This window comes from Hemiscyllium ocellatum (assembly GCF_020745735.1).
Source record: "Hemiscyllium ocellatum isolate sHemOce1 chromosome 27 unlocalized genomic scaffold, sHemOce1.pat.X.cur. SUPER_27_unloc_1, whole genome shotgun sequence".
NCBI classification, from domain to species: Eukaryota; Metazoa; Chordata; class Chondrichthyes; order Orectolobiformes; family Hemiscylliidae; genus Hemiscyllium; species Hemiscyllium ocellatum.
Genome location: NW_026867476.1, coordinates 6,116,546 through 6,135,579, shown reverse-complemented (window position 1 = coordinate 6,135,579; position 19,034 = coordinate 6,116,546). Strand labels below are relative to the sequence as shown.

Here is a 19,034-nt window from a genome sequence, read left to right as displayed (position 1 = left end):
GGGTGAATTGGCTATGCTAAATTACCCATAGTACTGTTAGGATGGAATTTGTCCTTGCATGTTCGTTTTAGGAGGAGAGACAACAGACGCTCAATTGTTTGGCACAAGCAGGCTTTATTGCAGAATCGTAGCTGATACAGTGAATCACCATGCATTCACTGGAGAAGGCACGTTCTGCCTTCCCCTCCCAAATCTGCTCCTGATATACTCTTTGCGAAGCAGAGCTTCGCGGAGCTACTAAGCATTGCCCTATTAGGACATTTCGCGTTTGCTCGACGTTCCCTGTTATTGAGCTCATTTGGGCGTTGGCAGCTGAGCTGGCCACGTAAGCAACAGTTTCAATTTCCCAAGCAGCAGCTACAGCTACAGTTTTGATTCCCCAAACAGCAGCTATAGCTCCACCCTCCCTTAACCTATTTTATCCTAACAGTACCCAGGGATATGTAGGATTGGGTAATTTAGCATGGCCAATCTACCCTAACCTACACATCCCTGGACACTATGGGTAAATTAGCATGGCCAATCCACCCTTAGTGTAGGATTGGCCAGGCTAAATTGTCCTATAGTATCCAGGGATGTGCAGGTTTGGGTGGATTGGTCAGGCTAAATTACCTATAGTGTCCAGGGTTGTGTAGGTGAGGGTGAATTGGCCATGCTAAATTGTCCTATACTATCCAGGGATGTGCAGGTTTGGGTGAACTGGCCGTGCTAAATTACATAGTGATTGGGGATGTGCAGGTTAGGGGGCATTGGCCATGCTAAATTACCCATAGTGCCCAGGGATGTGTAGGCTAGGTGGGTTAGCCAATGGGAATTGCAGGGTTACAGGCAGAGGTCTGGGTGAGGTGTGGGTTGGATGGGCTGAAGGGCCTACTCCTACACTGCAGGGGTTCTAAGCGTGAGATGAGGTGCTTGACTGAAATGATGGGGAGGAGGCAGTGAAAACACAACGAGACCGTTTGAAAGTGGGAGCATGACAGGAGGGGTGGGTAAATGGGATGTGGTGAGGGAGGGGGCTTAGGAGAGAAAGAGACACAGAAAGAGAGGGTCACACACAGATACAACTGGTGAAAGTGGGGAAGATTGTGATAGGTTCAGATAAGGTGGAGGAAGAAAAGCTGTTCCCTATTCACTGATAGTGACAAGGTCAGGGGCGGCCTGAAGGTCAGGGGTTTGAGCAGGAGAGAGAGAGAGGAGGAAAACAGAGGAAAAACAGGTTTACCCAGCAAGCAGCAATACGCTGGAATCCGCTGTCACCTCAGAGAGACAGACAGACGCAGAGAGAGAGACACAGAGAGACAGAGAGCCAGAGACAGAGCCAGAGAGACCGAGACGGGGAGGTAATCAGATGAAAGGCCTCCCTGTGCTGTGAGATCCAAAAGGAGCACGCGAGCAGCTGCCCCAGTGTTTCTGGCGGTCTGAGGCATCTCCCCCTCGCCCCATTACCGGTACCGCTCTCCCGTCCCATTGGCACCCTCCCGGTGAACGGCCCACTCTCCCAATACACTCAAGCTGCCCCTTCCCCCCCCCCCCCAACCCCGCGGGCTGGAAGAGGACGGAACAGCCCGTTCCGGAGCGGGGCTCGGGAACGCTGCCCATGTCCGCGACATCCTTTCCGAGAAAGGAAACAAAAAGGACAACAGACAGGGGACCACTCGCATCAACCGGAATGACAACATTTCACCCTCAGACAAGGCTTTGTCAAGAGATGTACAGCACGGAAACAGACCCTTCGGTCTAACCCGTCCGTACCGACCAAATATCCCAACCCAAACTAGTCCCACCTGCCAGCACCCAGCCCATATCCCTCCAAACCCTTCCTATTCATATACCCATCCAAACGCCTCTTAAATGTTGCAATTGTACCAGCCTCCACCACATCCTCTGACAGCTCATTCCGTACACACACCACCTTCTGTATGAAAACGTTGCCCTGTAGGTCTCTTTTATATCTTCCCCTCTCACCCTAAACCTATGCCCTCTAGTTCTGGATTCCCCAACCCCAGGGAAAAGACTTTGCCTATTTATCCTATCCATGCCCCTCAATTTTGTAAACCTCTACAAGGTCATCCCTCAGCCTCCGACGCTCTCGGGAAAACAGCCCCAGCCTGTTCAGCCTCTCCCTGTAGCTCAGATCCTCCAACCCTGGCAACATCCTTGTAAATATTTTCTGAACCATTCCAAGTTTCGCAACAGCGGGGAGACCCAGTAATGGAAAAGACTGAAGGGGGAAGTCAGCGGTAAATCTTTTGAAGAGGTTACAAAGGAGAGACCTCTGTCTGCAGCGGGAATGACCCCCACAGTAGCAGGTCGAGGTGGACGGCATTTAAGGAGAAGCTGGATACAGACGTCAGGGAGAAAGGAACTGAAGGGAATGCTGCTGTAAGGGAAATCAAGTGTGAGCAAGTGAAGGGGAGGTGCGTAGAGGCTCACATGGGTCAGAAATACTGAGAGAGACCAGTTGAGCTGAAGGACCTGACTGGAGACTCAATGGGACAGAGAGTGAAGTCTTGGATCCACCTGCAAGAGAAGGAGAAACACGTGATTTACCTCCCAGGATTAAGCAAGTCCCGCAGATTCTGCAGATCACTTTATTGGTCAGAGCACTGAGTATAGGGGTTGGGGTCTGGACAGGACGTTGGTTAGGCCACTTTTGGAATACACAGGAACCGCGATTATCCAAAGGACACATGCAGGGTATATTTCAGTCGCTTGACAATTAGATCCCTTACAGTGTGGAAACAGGCCCAACCAGTCCACACTGACCCTCCGAAGAGTAACCCACCCAGACCCATTTCCCTCTGACTAATGTACCTAACACGACGGGCAATTTAGCATGGCCAATTCACCCTGACCTGCACATCTTTGGACTGTGGGACGGAACCGGAGCACTAGGAGGAAACCCACGCAGACGCGGGGAGAATGTGCAAACTCCACACAGTCTGTCGCCTGAGGCAGGAATGAAACCCGGGTCCCTGGTACTGTGAGGTAGCAGCGCTAACCACTGAGCCACCGTGCTGGTTCATCTAATTCTGGATAATCGAAGTTCCTCTGTATTATGTGCACTTCTGGTCTATCGGAAGGATGTTCCCCCGTGTGGACCCACTGGTGGATCTGGAGGCCGGACGAGTGGGGGAAGCCCTTGCCGCAGACCAGGCAGGTGAAGGCCCCCTCGCCGGTGTGGACCTGCTGGTGCCGCAGCAGGTTGGACGACTGGGTGAAGCCCTTGCCGCAGACGGAGCAGGTGAAGGGCCGCTCCCCGGTGTGGACCCGCTGGTGCCGCAGCAGGGTGGACGATCGAGTGAAGCCCTTGCCGCACAACGAGCAGGTGAAGGGCCGCTCCCCAGTGTGGACCTGCTGGTGGGTCAGCAGGGTGAACGACTGGGTGAAGCCCTTGCCGCAGACTGAGCAGGTGAAGACCCCCTCGCCGGTGTGGACCTGCTGGTGCTGCAGCAGGTGGGACGACTGGGTGAAGCCCTTGCCGCAGACGGAGCAGGTGAAGGGCCGCTCCCCGGTGTGGACCCGCCAGTGCCTGAGCAGGTGAGACGAGTGAGAGAAGCCCTTGCCGCAGTCGGAGCAGGTGAAGGGCCGCTCCCCGGTGTGGACCCGCCAGTGCTTGAGCAGGTGGGACGAGTGAGAGAAGCCCTTGCCGCACACCGAGCAGGTGAATGGCCTCTCCCCGGTGTGGACCCGCTGGTGGGTCAGCAGGTGGGACGAGTGAGAGAAGCCCTTGCCGCAGACGGAGCAGCTGAACGGCCTCTCCTCGGTGTGGACCCATTGGTGCGAGAACAGGTTGGACGACTTGGTGAAGCCCTTGCCACAGACGGAACAGGTGAAGGGCCGCTCCCCGGTGTGGACACGCTGGTGGGACAGCAGGTGGGACGAGTCAGAGAAGACCTTGCTGCAGACGGAGCAGGTGAAGGGCCTCTCCCCGGTGTGGACCCGCTGGTGGGTCAGCAGGTGGGACGACTGGGTGAAGCCCTTGCCGCAGACGGAGCAGGTGAAGGGCCGCTCCCCGGTGTGGACACGGCGGTGGATCTCCAGCACGGAGGGGGAGCGGAATCCTTTCCCGCAATCCCCACACTTCCACGGTTTCTCCATGGTGCGCGGAATGCCTCCTGAGACTTCCTTTCCCCACAGTGGGCAAACTGGCTCAGGCACGTGCCCGTGTGGTTCAGGTAAAGATGATACTTTAAGAGCCTACTGAAGCAGACAAAAACGTTCAAAGAATTTTCCCCTTCTGGACTGAAAGAGGGACGTCTCTCCTGTCCCACGAATCAAGGGGCTCTGTCAGACCTTCACATGGTACTCAGTTGGGAAGCTCTACCTGCAAAGCTGCTCTTCTCATATCCTGTGAAAAGGGGATTACAAAAGTCATTGCTGCCTGCACACAACAGGAATTCAGAACAGATCATTCTAGTTTCTGTAGAACTTCCCTAAAACAATCAAGTTACAATATGCAGATGCCAGTGTTGGGCTGGGGTGTACAAAGGTAAAAAAAATCACATCACCAGGTTGTAGTCCATTAGATTTGTTTAGAAGTTTGAACTTTCAGAGCTCTGCACCTTCATCAGGTAGCTAGTAAAACCTCCAGGCGAAAAAGACAGCAGATGCTGGAGATCAGAGTGGTGCTGGAAAAGCACAGCAGGTCAGGCAGCATCCGAGGAGCAGGGAAAAAAAAAATCAACGTTTCGGGCAAAAGCCCTTCATCAGGAATGAGGAAAGAATGAGGACACTTTCCTCATTCCTGAAGAAGGGCTTATGCCCGAAACGTCGAATCTCCTGTTCCTTGGATGCTGCCTGACCTGCTGAGCTTTTCCAGCAACACATTTCCAGCTCTGATCTCCAGCATCTGCAGACCTCATTTACTCCTATAACCTAGAGTTGTGTGATTTTTAACTTTAAAAAGTGTTGCAAATCTCCACCACCCCCCACCACACACACACACACTTTTCTTCAATTCTCACTCTGCTGTGTCTGATATTACCCATCCCCCAGTATTGTCCAGAAAGGGACTTATTACCTAAAAAAGCTGTAAATCTCCATCCCACACACTCTTTAACTCTTGCTGTACCTAATATCCCACCTCCCTCCCCATGCTCCAGCAGGGTCTGACTGATGCTCATTGACTGAGCCACACTCACCTCTTCCTGGACACAAGGACCCTCCAGACCAACACAACATCAGCTCCCCTTAACCGCCCCCCTGTAACGGCGCATGTGCAGGAGCAACCGGTCACGTGAATCGAGGGAGCGCCGTCATCACGAAGGCCGCGCGTTGATTGGAATGAGCGCCCGCCGGTGCGGCGTTCCAGCCTTTCCCATTGGTCCACCGCGCCGTGCGTCACGCGGCGGCGCTGGTCTTTGTGACGCCCACGTGACCTCTCTCCTCCACCAACCGCAACGCGCCCCTCCCTTCACCTCGACACGGGGAGGCAGGACCAATGGGGAGCTTTGGAGGACCGGAAGGAAGGCTGGTCCTCCTACCAATCAGAGCATCCCCTCATTGTCTGAATGCGGAAGTTGGAGCATGAGCTCCTGCTGCTCTCTCTCTCTCTGAATGAAGATTGAGTGTTACCCCAGACTGCACCAACCTCTGTGAGTACAGCACCCTCTCTTCTCACCCCTCCTATTCCATTTCTTTTCTCATTTTGGGATTAAACTGTTGGTTTGTAGGAAGTGAAGTGAAAGGAGGTGAACTCAGGAAAGGTGCATATGCTGGATGCATTGGTCTAGATCGCTGTCTCTGTCCCTCTGTGTCTGTGTCTCTGTGTCTCTCTCGTGTCCTTCATCAGGAATTGCGGAGGGGGGTGGAAAGGGTGTTGAGAGATAAATAGGAAGGTGGGAGTGGGGCTGGGGGTAAGGTAGATGCAGGTTGGGGGGGGGTTGATGGCGACAGGGTGGAGCAGATTGGTGGGAAGGAAGATGGACAGGTGGGACAGTTCAAGAGGGTGGTGCTGAGTTGGAGGGTTGGAGCTGGGGTGGGGGGGTGGGAGGGGGGAGGGAATGTGAGGAAACTGGTGAAATCGATGTTGATGCCATGTGGTTGCAGGGTCCTAGGCCACCTGATACCTGGAGGAAGAATGCCTCTGCATTGGGACCCTCCAACCATACAGGATCAATATTGATTTCACCAGTTTCCTCATTCCGACACCCCCCCCCCCCCCTCCCCTCCAGCCCAATCCCAGATACAACCCTCGAACTTGGGACTGTTCTTTTGAACTGTCCCACCTGTCCATCTGCCTTCCCATCTATCTGCTCCACCCTCCTGTCTGACCTGTCACCTTCTTCCCCCGCTTTCATCTACCCATAGCATTCTCAGCTCCCTTCCCCCAGTCCCACCTCCCTTCCATTTATCTCTCAGTCCCTTTGGGCCCACCTCACATTCCTAATCAAGGGGTTATGCCCAAAACATCAAACCTCCTGCTCCTCAGATGCTGGCTGACCTGGTGTACTCTTGCAGCACCAGACGTTTTGGTGCTTATTTGTCTGGATGTCCTGATGTGACCCATTCGCAGATGTGAAGTCACATTCGAGAAAAACTCCTTCATGGAATGTGGGCTTTTTTTTTGGCAAGGCCAACAATGTTTTCGTCCCTAACTGCCCTTCAGACAAGAGGATTGCCAGACTTTAGGGGGCATTTTAAAAGTCAAGCACGTGAGCCATCATATGCAGGCAGCACCAAGTTAATGCTAGCGGGTTTCCTTCCCTGAAGAGCGTTATTGAATCAAATGGGTTTTCAGAAAAGTTTCATTCTCTCAATGACTGAGACTAGTTTTCAATTCAGATTTTAAAAAAATAAATTTAATTTCCCCAAGGTTTGTTTTTACTGGTATTTGAACCCATGAGCCCAGATTATTTGCCTGGGGCCTCTGGATTGCTGGTCCAGTGTTGTTGTTATAACATCACTGACTCGCCTGGACAGCATTGAGAGTCATACAGATGTATAGCACACAAAGAGACCCTATGTGCAACTGGTGCATGCCGAGCACATAGCCAAAATTGATCTAGTCCAACGTGCCAGCACGTCCCTCCAAACCCTTCCCATTCATATTCCCATCCAGATGCCTTTTAAATGTTGCAATTGTCCCAGCCTCCACCACTTCCTCTGGCAGCTCATTCCATACACGCACCACCCTCTGACTGACAAAGTTGCCCCTTAGGTCCTTTTCATGTCTTTTCCCCTCTCACCTCTAGTTCTGGACTCTCCCACCCCAGGGAAAAGACCTTGTCTATTCACCCTATCCATGCCCCTCATCATTTTATAAACCTCAATAAGGTCACCCCTCAGCCTCCGATGCTCCAGGGAAAACAGCCCCAGCTTACTTAGCCACTCCCTGTAGCTCAAACCCTGGCAACATCTTTGTAAACATTTTCTGAACCCTTTCAAGTTTCGTTTAACTGAACAGTAAAAGTCATACTGGACAGGGATATATCAGAGTGTTACTATGCAATATGTATTTATTTACGACTGTATAAATTTGATTTATAATTATTTCTACTTATATCATAGTGTTGTAGCCATGTTATGTATTCAAAGTTTGGGAGAAGATTTGTAGCTCGGCTGCTCATTGTTGTGGTTCTGTTTGCCGAGCTGGGAATTTGTATTGCAGACGTTTCGTCCCCTGTCTAGGTGACATCCTCAGTGCTTGGGAGTCGCCTGTGAAACACTTCTGTGTTGTTTCCTCCGGCATTTATAGTGGTTTGTCTCTGCCGCTTCCGGTTGTCAGTTCCAGCTGTCCGCTGCAGTGGCCGGTATATTGGGTCCAGGTCGATGTGTTTATTGATTGAATCTGTGGGTGAGTGCCATGCCTCTAGGAATTCCCTGGCTGTTCTCTGTTTGGCTTGTCCTGTAATAGTAGTGTTATGGATGCGGATCATTAGCTGTCTTCCTGTTTGCCCTATGTAGTGTTTTGTGCAGTCCTTATTGTGTACAAAATCCCATGCAAGGCCTGCACAAAACACTACATAGGACAAACAGGAAGACAGCTAACGACCTGCATCCATGAACACCAACTAGCCACGAAACGACACGACCAGCTATCCTTGGTAGCCATACACGCAGATGACAAGCAACATGAATTTGACTGGGACAACACTACTATTATAGGATAAGCCAAACCGAGAACAGCCAGGGAATTCCTAGAGGCATGGCACTCATCCACAGATTCAATCAATAAGCACATCGACCTGGACCCAATATACCGACCACTGCAGCGGACAGCTGGAACTGACAACCGGAAGCGGGCAGAGAGAAACCACTATAAACGCCGGAGGAAAGATCACAGAAGTGCTTCACAGGAGACTCCCAAGCACTGAGAATGTCACCTAGACAGGGGACGAAACGTCTGCAATACAAACTCCCAGCTCGGCGAACAGAACCACAACATGTCATGTATTTCCAGTCATACCCGTTACAGGACAGGAGAATACTGGTCTCAATGCTGACTCTGTGGATGAATCTCGTCAGACTCATTCCTCTGTATGTCCACAGAGTCCTGTAAGTGTATTCCTCTATAGGGTCCCTCCAGTTTGACTTGGGTATTGATCGACTCCACTACAGTCATCCTCAGAGCGAGCATGTTCTAGGTCTTGTTACCAAAGCAAAGTTCTTGCTCTGATTCTCTTTCCCCTCCCCCCCCACATCTTGGTCTGTCAATATGGTAGAAAGAGAGGCGGGGGGGGGGGGGCAGATAACTAGGTTAGCAAACTGCATGAGGGTGGCATGGTGGCTCAGGTAGCACCGGTGCCTCATAGTGCCAGGGACCTGGGTTCAATTCCAGCCTCGGGCGACTCTCCATGTGGGTTTCCCCCGAGTGCTCCGGTTTCCTCCCACAGTCCAACCTTGTGCAGGTGAGGGTGGGTTGGCCATGCTAAATTGCCCAGAGTGTTCAGGGATGTGTAGCTTAGGTGCACGTGTCAGGGGTAAATATAGGGGAATGGGTCTGGGTGGGATACTCATCACAGGGTCGGTCTGGACTTGTTGGGTCGGTATGGACTTGTTGGGCCGAAGGGCCTGTTTCCACACTGTAGGGGTTCTAATTCTTAACTTTTCTTGGAGCTAGATCTGCCAAATGTCAGGAATCAGAAAAATTGGGAGGGAGCGTATTAGGTACGGCAGTAGGGAGAGAGTGTGTGGGATGGAGACTCACAGGTTTTGGGTTATGGGCGTGGAATGAATATTCTGTGAAATCGATCTGTTAAACTCTGAGATTCTACGTGATACTGACAGCGATGACTTTCTAATTGACAGGCTTTCACAGGAGGATTTACCTGCATATCTTGAACTAATTGCCTCAGCCAGCTTGACTCATTGGGACTGGAATTTTATCGATCTTTTGAGTGGAGAAGGAGGATTGTCCCGCCTGCTTCCAGAGATCTGACTGGTAAAGCACTGAGATGCCGCTGTTCGAGGGTGGAGGGAGCTTTACCGGAGCGGAGAGTTAGCCAGCCGGCCCCCCGCAGCAGAGTGGGACGTCAGAGGGAGCGTCGAACCTGGAGGGAGGCCGCGCCGTGGGGAAACCGTGGAAGTGTGGGGAATGCGGGAAGGGGTTTCGAGTCCCCTCTGAGCTGGAGATCCACCGGCGCGGTCACACCGGGGACAGGCCGTTCTCCTGCCCCGAGTCCGGCAAGGCCTTCATTGGGTCCTCCAAGCTGCTGAGGCACCGGCGGGTCCACACCGGGGACAGGCCGTACCCCTGCCCCGGGTGTGGCAAGGCCCTTCACCCAGCTGTCCCACCTGCAGACGCACCGGCGCCTCCACACACCAGGGAGAGGCCTCTCACCTGCCCCGGGGGCGGCAAGGCCTTCAATCGATCGCTGACCCTGCGGACGCACAGGCGCCTTCCCAACGTGATCGCACGGAGTTGAAGTCTGCAGCGAATCCCACCCAGGACTGGGGGGGGATCGTGCCCCGTGGGGGGATTGTGCCCCGTTCGAAGGCAATGGGTGAAGCGGGAAGGGAGCGAGGCTTCCTTTCTGCCGGACTGGCCGCTCTCGCTCCCTTTGCTTCCCGTGGGACCGATGCTGTTTGAGGCTGGGACTGCACGTTCCCCGGGCCAAAGATCTGCAGGAGCTGAGGAAGTGCACTCCTTTCACACCGGATGGTAAATCATGTTTGTCCCATCTATTTCAGTCTTAAATACCCTCCGTGACCTGGCCTCCCAGCCTCCTGTGGCAGTGAATTCCACAGATTCCCCACTCTCTGTCTGAAGAGGTTTCTCCTTATCTCCGTTCTAAAAGAGCTACGGCTGTGCCCTCGGCTCCTGGTCTCTCCTACCAATGGAAACATCTTCCCAATGGCCACAGATAGATCAAAGTCAAATACAATAGCCTCTATTCCATTGAGTGTCCAGCACACTTTATAACACTTTGTAAAATCAGGAGGGCCATTGATGAGGTGAGTGGCAGGTGTCTTTTCCCGATAGAATAAAGAATATTCCAGCACAGGAACAGGCCCTTCGGCCCTCCAAGCCTACACCGATCCAGATCCTCTATCTAAACCTGCTGCCTATTTTCTCAGGATCTGTATCCCTCTGCTCCCTGCCCTGTCATGTATCTGTTGAGATACATCTTAAATGACGCCATTGTTCCCGTCCCTACCATCTCCGCTGGCAACACATTCCAGGTACCCAGCACCCTCTGCGTAAAGAACTTTCCATACATATGTTAAATCTTTCCCCTCTCACTTTGAACTCATGACCCCAGGTAACTGAGTCCTCCACTCTGGGGAAAAACATTTCTTGCTATCCACCCTGTCTATACCTCTCATGATTTTGTTGGGCTCAATCAGGTCCCCCCTCAACTTCCGTCTTTCCGATGAAAATAATCCTGATCTATTCAACCTCTCTTCATAGTTAGCATCCTCCATACCAGGTAACATCCTGGTGAACCTCCTCTGCACCCTCTCCAAAGCATCCACATCCATTTGGGAATGCGGCGACCAGAACTGTACGTGGTATTCCAAATCTGGCCGAAACAAAGTCTTATCTAACTGTAACATGACCTGCCAACTCTTGTACTCAATACTCTGTCCGATGAAGGAAAGTGCCATATGCCGCCTTGACCACTCTACTGACCTGCATTGCCATCTTCAGGGAACAATGGGCCTGAACACACAGATCTCTCTCTACATCAGTTTTCCCCAGGACTTTTCCATTTACTGTATAGTTCGCTCTTGAATTGGATCTTCCAAAATGCATCACCTCACATTTGTCCGGATTGAACTCCATCTGCCATTTCTCTGCCCAACTCTCCAGTCTATTCTCCATTCTGCTGTATTCTCTGACAGTCCTCTTCACTATCTGCTACTCCACCAATCTTAGTGTCAACTGCAAACTTGCTAATGAGGCAACCTACACCTTCCTCCAAGTCATTTAGATATATCACAAACAGCAGTGCTCCCAGCACGGAGCCCTGTGGAACACCACTGGTCACAGTCTCAGTTTTGAGAAACTCCCTTCCAATACTACTCCCTGTCTCCTGTTTCCCAACCAGTTCTCTATCCATCTAGCTAGAATACCCTGGACCCCATGTGATTTCACCTTTTCTATCAGCCGACCATGGGAACCTTGTCAAATGCCCAAGTAAAGTCCATGTCTATGACATCTGCAGCCCTTCCCTCATCAATCAATTGTGTCATTTCCTCATAGAATTCTATTAAGTTGCTAAGACATGACCTTCCCTGAACAAAACCATGCTGCCTATCACTCATAAGCTCATTTTCTTCCAAATGTAAACAGATCTTATCCCTCAGTATCTTCTCCAGCAGCTTCCCTACCACTGACATCCAGCTCACAGGTCTGTAATTACCTGGATTATCCCTGCGACCCTTCTGAAACAAGGGGAAAACATTATCAATTCTCCAGTCCTCTGGGACCTCACCTGTGTTCAAGGAAGCTGCAAAGATATCTGTTAAGGCCCAAGCTATTTCCTCTCTTACTTCCCTCAGTAACCTGGGATAGATCCCATCAGGACCTGGGGACTTTGACCTTTTTAGAATACACATCACTTCCTCCTCCTTATGCCGACTTGCCCTAGAGTATTCAAAGATCTATCCCTAACGTCAACATCCACCATGTCCCTCTCCTCAGTTAAACCTGACACAAAGTACGCATTAAGAATCTTGCCCATTTTCTCTGACTCCACACACATCTTTCCTCCTTCGTCCTTGAGTGGGCCCAGCGTTCAGCAAGTAAGCGGCCTGTCTCCCCAATATAGAGGAGTCCACATCGGGTGCAGCGGATGCAATAGATGATGTGTGTGGAGGTACAGGTGAACTTGTGGCGGATGTGGAAGGATCCCTTGGGGCCTTGGAGGGAAGTGAGTGTGGAGGTGTGGGCGCAAGTTTTACATTTCCTGCGCTTGCAGGGGAAGGTGCCGGGAGTGGAGGTTGGGTTGGTGGGGGGTGTGGACCTGACGAGGGAGTCACGAAGGGAGTGGTCCTTGCGGAACGCTGATAGGGGAGGGGAGGGAAATATATCCCTGGTGGTGGGGTCCGTTTGGAGGTGGCGGAAATGACGGCGGATGATACGTTGTATGCGGAGGTTGGTGGGGTGGTAGGTGAGAACCAGTGGGGTTCTGTTTTGGTGGCGGTTGGAGGAGCGGGGCTCAAGGGCAGAGGAGCAGGAAGTGGAGGAGATGCGGTGGAGGGCATCGTCAATCACGTCTTGGGGGAATCTACGGTCCTTGAAGAAGGAGGCCATCTGGGCTGTGCGGTTTGGAACTGGTCCTCCTGGGAGCAGATGCGGCGGAGACGAAGGAATTGGGAATATGGGATGGAGTTTTTACAGGGGGCAGGGTGGGAGGAGGTGTAGTCCAGGTAGCTGTGGGAGTCAGTCGGTTTATAGTAGATGTCTGTGTTGAGTCGGTCGCCCGAGATAGAGATGGAAAGGTCTAGGAAGGGGAGGGAGGAGTCTGAGACAGTCCAGGTGAATTTGAGGTCGGGATGGAAGGTGTTAGTAAAGTTGATGAACTGTTCAACCTCCTTGTGGGAGCACGAGGCAGCGCCGATACAGTCATCGATGTAGCGGAGGAAAAGGTGGGGGGTGGTGCCAGTGTAGTTGCGGAAGATGGACTGTTCCACATATCCTACGAAGAGACAGGCATAGCTGGGGCCCATGCGGGTGCCCATGGCAACTCCTTTAGTTTGGAGGAAGTGGGAGGATTGAAAAGAGAAGTTCTTCAATACACGGAAGATAACAAATGTTCATCAAATTGATTCCTGAGAGGAGAGGATTCATGGATCAGGAGGGATCAAGTCGATTGGCAATGAATTCAATAGGTTTGAACAGAATGATGGGGAATCGCATGGGAACCGATAAAATTCCAGGAGGGATGGGTTCAGATTGTTGGGACATTGGGGCCAGTTCTGGGGGTGGAGGGACTATTACAAATCAGATGAGCTACACCCGGGCCAGACTGGAACCAATATCCTTGGGGGTGCTTTTGCTATCGCTGCTGGGGAGGGTTTAAACTAATGTGGCGGGGGATGGGAAACAAATGAGGAGGTTCATGGTCAGGAAGGAGGTAGTAACTAAAGCCTGTAAGGAGCGAGATAATAAAGTCAGTGTGACAAAGGGGAAGAATCACAGGGAACAGATGATGAACACAAAGGGACAGGTGGTCTGAGGTGCATTTGTTTTAATGCAATAAGTGTAGTAGGTAAGGCAGATGAACTTAGGGCTTGGAGTCGTACCTGGGAGGATGATGTTATTGCTAATACTGAGACTTGGTTAAGGGAAGAACAAGATTGGCAACTAAATATCCCAGGATATCGATGCTTCAGGTGGGATAGAGAGGGAGGTAAAAGAGGTGGAGGAGTTGTATTACTGGTCAGAGAAGCTATCACAGCTGTGCTGAAGGAGGGTACTATGAAGGACTCGAGCAGTGAGGTAATATGGGAAAAGTCCTGGGGAAAACTGATGAAGAGAGAGATCTGTGTGTTCAGGCCCATTGTTCCCTGAAGATGGCAATGCAGGTCAGTAGAGTGGTCAAGGTGGCATATGGCACACTTTCCTTCATCGGACAGAGTATTGTGTACAAGAGTTGGCAGGTCATGTTACAGTTATACAAGACTTTGTTTCGGCCAGATTTGGAATACCACGTACAGTTCTGGTCGCCACATTACCAAATGGATGTGGATGCTTTGGAGAGGGTGCACAGGAGGTTCACCAGGATGTACCTGGTATGGAGGATGCTAACTATGAAGAGAGTTTGAATAGATCAGGATTATTTTCATTGGAAAGACGGAGGTTGAGGGGGGACCAGATTGAGGCCAACAAAATCATGAGGTATAGACAGGGTGGATAGCAAGAAATGTTTTTCCCCAGAGTGGAGGACTCAGTTACCTGGGGTCATGAGTTCAAAGTGAGAGGGGAAAGATTTAAGATATGTATGGAAAGTTCTTTACGCAGAGGGTGCTGGGTACCTGGAATGTGTTGCCAGCGGAGACGGTAGGGACGGGAACAATGGCGTCATTTAAGATGTATCTCAACAGATACATGAAAGGGCAGGGAGCAGAGGGATACAGATCCTGAGAAAATAGGCAGCAGGTTTAGATAGAGGATCTGGATCGGTGCAGGCTTGGAGGGCCGAAGGGCCTGTTCCTGTGCTGGAATATTCTTTATTCTATCGGGAAAAGACACCTGCCACTCACCTCATCAATGGCCCTCCTGATTTTACAAAGTGTTATAAAGTGTGCTGGACACTCAATGGAATAGAGGCTATTGTATTTGACTTTGATCTATCTGTGGCCATTGGGAAGATGTTTCCATTGGTAGGAGAGACCAGGAGCCGAGGGCACAGCCTTAGACCTTTGAGAACGGAGATAAGGAGAAACCTCTTCAGACAGAGAGTGGGGAATCTGGGGAATTCACTGCCACAGGAGGCTGGGAGGCCAGGTCACGGAGGGTATTTAAGACTGAAATAGATGGGACAAACATGATTTACCATCCGGTGTGAAAGGAGTGCACTTCCTCAGCTCCTGCAGATCTTTGGCCCGGGGAACGTGCAGTCCCAGCCTCAAACAGCATCGGTCCCACGGGAAGCAAAGGGAGCGAGAGCGGCCAGTCCGGCAGAAAGGAAGCCTCGCTCCCTTCCCGCTTCACCCACTGTCTTCGAACGGGGCACAATCCCCCCACGGGGCACGATCCCCCCCCAGTCCTGGGTGGGATTCGCTGCAGACTTCAACTCCGTGCGATCACGTTGGGAAGGCGCCTGTGCGTCCGCAGGGTCGGCGATCGATTGAAGGCCTTGCCGCCCCCGGGGCAGGTGAGAGGCCTCTCCCTGGTGTGTGGAGGCGCCGGTGCGTCTGCAGGTGGGACAGCTGGGTGAAGGGCCTTGCCACACTCGGGGCAGGGGTACGGCCTGTCCCCGGTGTGGACCCGCCGGTGCCTCAGCAGCTTGGAGGACCCAATGAAGGCCTTGCCGGACTCGGGGCAGGAGAACGGCCTCTCCCCGGTGTGACCGCGCCGGTGGATCTCCAGCTCAGAGGGGACTCGAAACCCCTTCCCGCATTCCCCACACTTCCACGGTTTCCCCACGGCGCGGGCTCCCTCCAGGTTCGACGCTCCCTCTGACGTCCCACTCTGCTGCGGGGGGCCGGCTGGCTAACTCTCCGCTCCGGTAAAGCTCCCTCCACCCTCGAACAGCGGCATCTCAGTGCTTTACCAGTCAGATCTCTGGAAGCAGGCGGGACAATCCTCCTTCTCCACTCAAAAGATCGATAAAATTCCAGTCCCAATGAGTCAAGCTGGCTGAGGCAATTAGTTCAAGATATGCAGGTAAATCCTCCTGTGAAAGCCTGTCAATTAGAAAGTCATCGCTGTCAGTATCACGTAGAATCTCAGAGTTTAACAGATCGATTTCACGGAATATTCATTCCACGCCCATAACCCAAAACCTGTGAGTCTCCATCCCACACACTCTCCCTACTGCCGTATCTCATACGCTCTCTCCCAATTTTTCTGATTCCTGACATTTGGCAGATCTAGCACCGAGAAAAGTTAAGAATTAGAACCCCTACATTGTGGAAACAGGCCCTTCGGCCCGACAAGTCCAGACCGACCCTGTGATGAGTATCCCACCCAGACCCATTCCCCTATATTTGCCCCTGATAGGTGCACCTCAGCTCCACATCCCTGAACCCTCTGGACAATTCAGCACGGCCAACCCGCCCTCACCTGCACAAGGTTGGACTGGGGGAGGAAACCGGTGCACTCGGGGGAAACCCACACGGAGAGTCGCCCGAGGCTGGAATCGAACCCAGGTCCCTGGCACTATGAGGCATCGGTGCTACCTACTGAGCCATCATGCCACCCTCATGCAGTTTGCTAACCTAGTTATCTGCCCCCCACCCCTCTCTTTCTACCATATTAACAGACCAAGATGTGGGGGGAGGGGAAAAAGAATCAGAGCAAGAACTTTGCTTTGGTAACAAGACCTAGAACGTGCTCGCTCTGAGGATGACTGTAGTGGAGTCGATCAATACCCAAGTGAGACTGGAGGGACCCTATAGAGGAATACACTTACAGGACTCTGTAGATATGGAGAGGAATGAGTCTGACTAGATTCATCCACACAGTCAGCATTGAGCCCAGTATTCTCCTGTCCTGTAACGGGTATGACTGGAAATACATGACATGTTGTGGTTCTGTTCGTCGAGCTGGGAATTTGTGTTGCAGACGTTTCGTCCCCTGTCTAGGTGACATCCTCAGTGCTTGGGAGCCTCCTGTGAAGCCCTTCTGTGATCTTTCCTTCGGTATGGGATTTTGTACACAATAAGGACTACACAAAACACTACATAGGACAAACAGGAAGACAGCTAACGATCCGCATCCATGAACACCAACTAGCCACGAAACGACACGACCAGCTATCCTTAGTAGCCACACACGCAGATGACAACCAAAATGAATTTGACTGGGACAACACTACTATTATAGGACAAGCCAAACCGAGAACAGCCAGGGAATTCCTAGAGGCATGGCACTGATCCACACATTCAATCAATAAGCACATCGACCTGGACCCAATATACCGACCACTGCAGCGGACAGCTGGAACTGACAATCGGAAGCGGCAGAGACAAACCACTATAAATGCCGGGGAAAAGGTCACAGAAGCGCTTCACAGGAGACTCCCAAGCACTGAGGATGTCACCTAGACAGGGGACGAAACGTCTGCAACACAAATTCCCAGCTCGGCGAACAGAACCACAACAACGAGCACCCGAGCTACAAATCTTCTCACAAACTTTGAATACATAACATGGCTACAACACTATGATATAACTAGAAATAATTATAAATCAAATTTATACAGCCGTAAATAAATACATATTGCATAGTAACACTATGATATATCCCTGTCCAGTATGACTTTTACTGTTCAGTTAAACGAAACTTGAAAGGGTTCAGAAAATGTTTACAAAGATGTTGCCAGGGTTTGAGCTATAGGGAGTGGCTAAGTAAGCTGGGGCTGTTTTCCCTGGAGCATCGGAGGCTGAGGGGTGACCTTATTGAGGTTTATAAAATGATGAGGGGCATGGATAGGGTGAATAGACAAGGTCTTTTCCCTGGGGTGGGAGAGTCCAGAACTAGAGGTGAGAGGGGAAAAGACATAAAAAGGACCTAAGGGTCAACTTTGTCAGTCAGAGGGTGGTGCGTGTGTGGAATGAGCTGCCAGAGGAAGTGGTGGAGGCTGGGACAATTGCAACATTTAAAAGGCATCTGGATGGGAATATGAATGGGAAGGGTTTGGAGGGACATGCTGGCACATCGGACTAGATCAATTTTGGCTATGTGCTCGGCATGCACCAGTTGCACATAGGGTGCCTTTGTGTGCTATACATCTGTATGACTCTCAATGCTGTCCAGGCGGGTCAGCAGTGTTATAACAACAACACTGGACCAGCAATCCAGAGGCCCCAGGCAAATGATCTGGGCTCATGGGTTCAAATACCAGTAAAAACAAACCTTGGGGAAATTAACTTTAAATTTTTTTAAAAATCTGAATTGAAAACTAGTCTCAGTCATTGAGAGAATGAAACTTTTCTGAAAACCTATTTCATTCAATAAAGCTCTTCAGGGAAGGAAACCCGCTAGCATTAACTTGGTGCTGCCTGCATATGATGGCTCACATGCTTGAGTTTTAAAATGCCCCCTAAAGTCTGGCAATCCTCTTGTTTGAAGGGTAGTTAGTTACGAAAACGTTGTAGGCCTTGCCAAAAAAAAAAGCCCACATTCCATGAAGGAGTTTTTCTCGAATGTGACTTCACATCTGCGAAGGGGTCACATCAGAACATCCAGACAAATAAGCACCAAAATGTCTGGTGCTGCAAGAGTACAGCAGGTCAGCCAGCATCTGAGGAGCAGGAGGTTTGACGTTTTGGGCATAACCCCTTGATTAGGAATGTGGGGTGGGCCCAAAGGGACTGAGAGATAAATGGGAGGGAGGTGGGACTGGGGGAAGGGAGCTGAGAATGCTATGGGTAGATGAAAGCAGGGGAAGGAGGTGACAGGTCAGAGAGGAGGGTGGAGCAGATAGATGGGAAGGCAGATGGACAGGTGGGACAGTTCAAAAGAGCAGTCCCAAGTTCGAGGGTTGTATCTGGGATTGGGCTGGGATTGGGCTGGGGGGGCGGGGGGGGGGGGGGGTGGAAATGAGGAAACTGGTGAAATCAATATTGATCCTGTATGGTTGGAGGGTCCCAATGCAGAGGCATTCTTCCTCCAGGTATCAGGTGGCCTAGGACCCTGCAACCACATGGCATCAACATCGATTTCACCAGTTTCCTCACATTCCCTCCCCCCTCCCACCCCAGCTCCAACCCTCCAACTCAGCACCACCCTCTTGAACTGTCCCACCTGTCCATCTTCCTTCCCACCAATCTGCTCCACCCTGTCGCCATCAACCCCCCCAACCTGCATCTACCTTACCCCCAGCCCCACTCCCACCTTCCTATTTATCTCTCAGCACCCTTTCCACCCCACCCCACCCCCCTCCGCAATTCCTGATGAAGGACACGAGAGAGAC

At 51.6% G+C, this 19,034-nt stretch overlaps 2 protein-coding genes across 2 annotated transcripts in view; one reads left to right on the top strand and one right to left on the bottom strand.

Moving 5' to 3' along the window:
• Positions 1 to 19,034, top strand: part of LOC132807113 (gastrula zinc finger protein XlCGF7.1-like) — a 66,198-nt gene that overhangs the window by 41,997 nt on the left and 5,167 nt on the right. The window lies entirely within an intron of this gene.
• LOC132807112 (gastrula zinc finger protein XlCGF8.2DB-like) lies at positions 1,550 to 5,317 on the bottom strand. Its single transcript, XM_060821412.1, has 2 exons — positions 5,145 to 5,317; positions 1,550 to 4,351 (listed from the first exon to the last, which is right to left on the bottom strand). The coding sequence occupies exon 2, from the start codon at positions 4,099 to 4,101 to the stop codon at positions 2,998 to 3,000; it is 1,104 nt and encodes a 367-aa protein (XP_060677395.1). The 5' UTR covers positions 4,102 to 4,351; positions 5,145 to 5,317; the 3' UTR covers positions 1,550 to 2,997.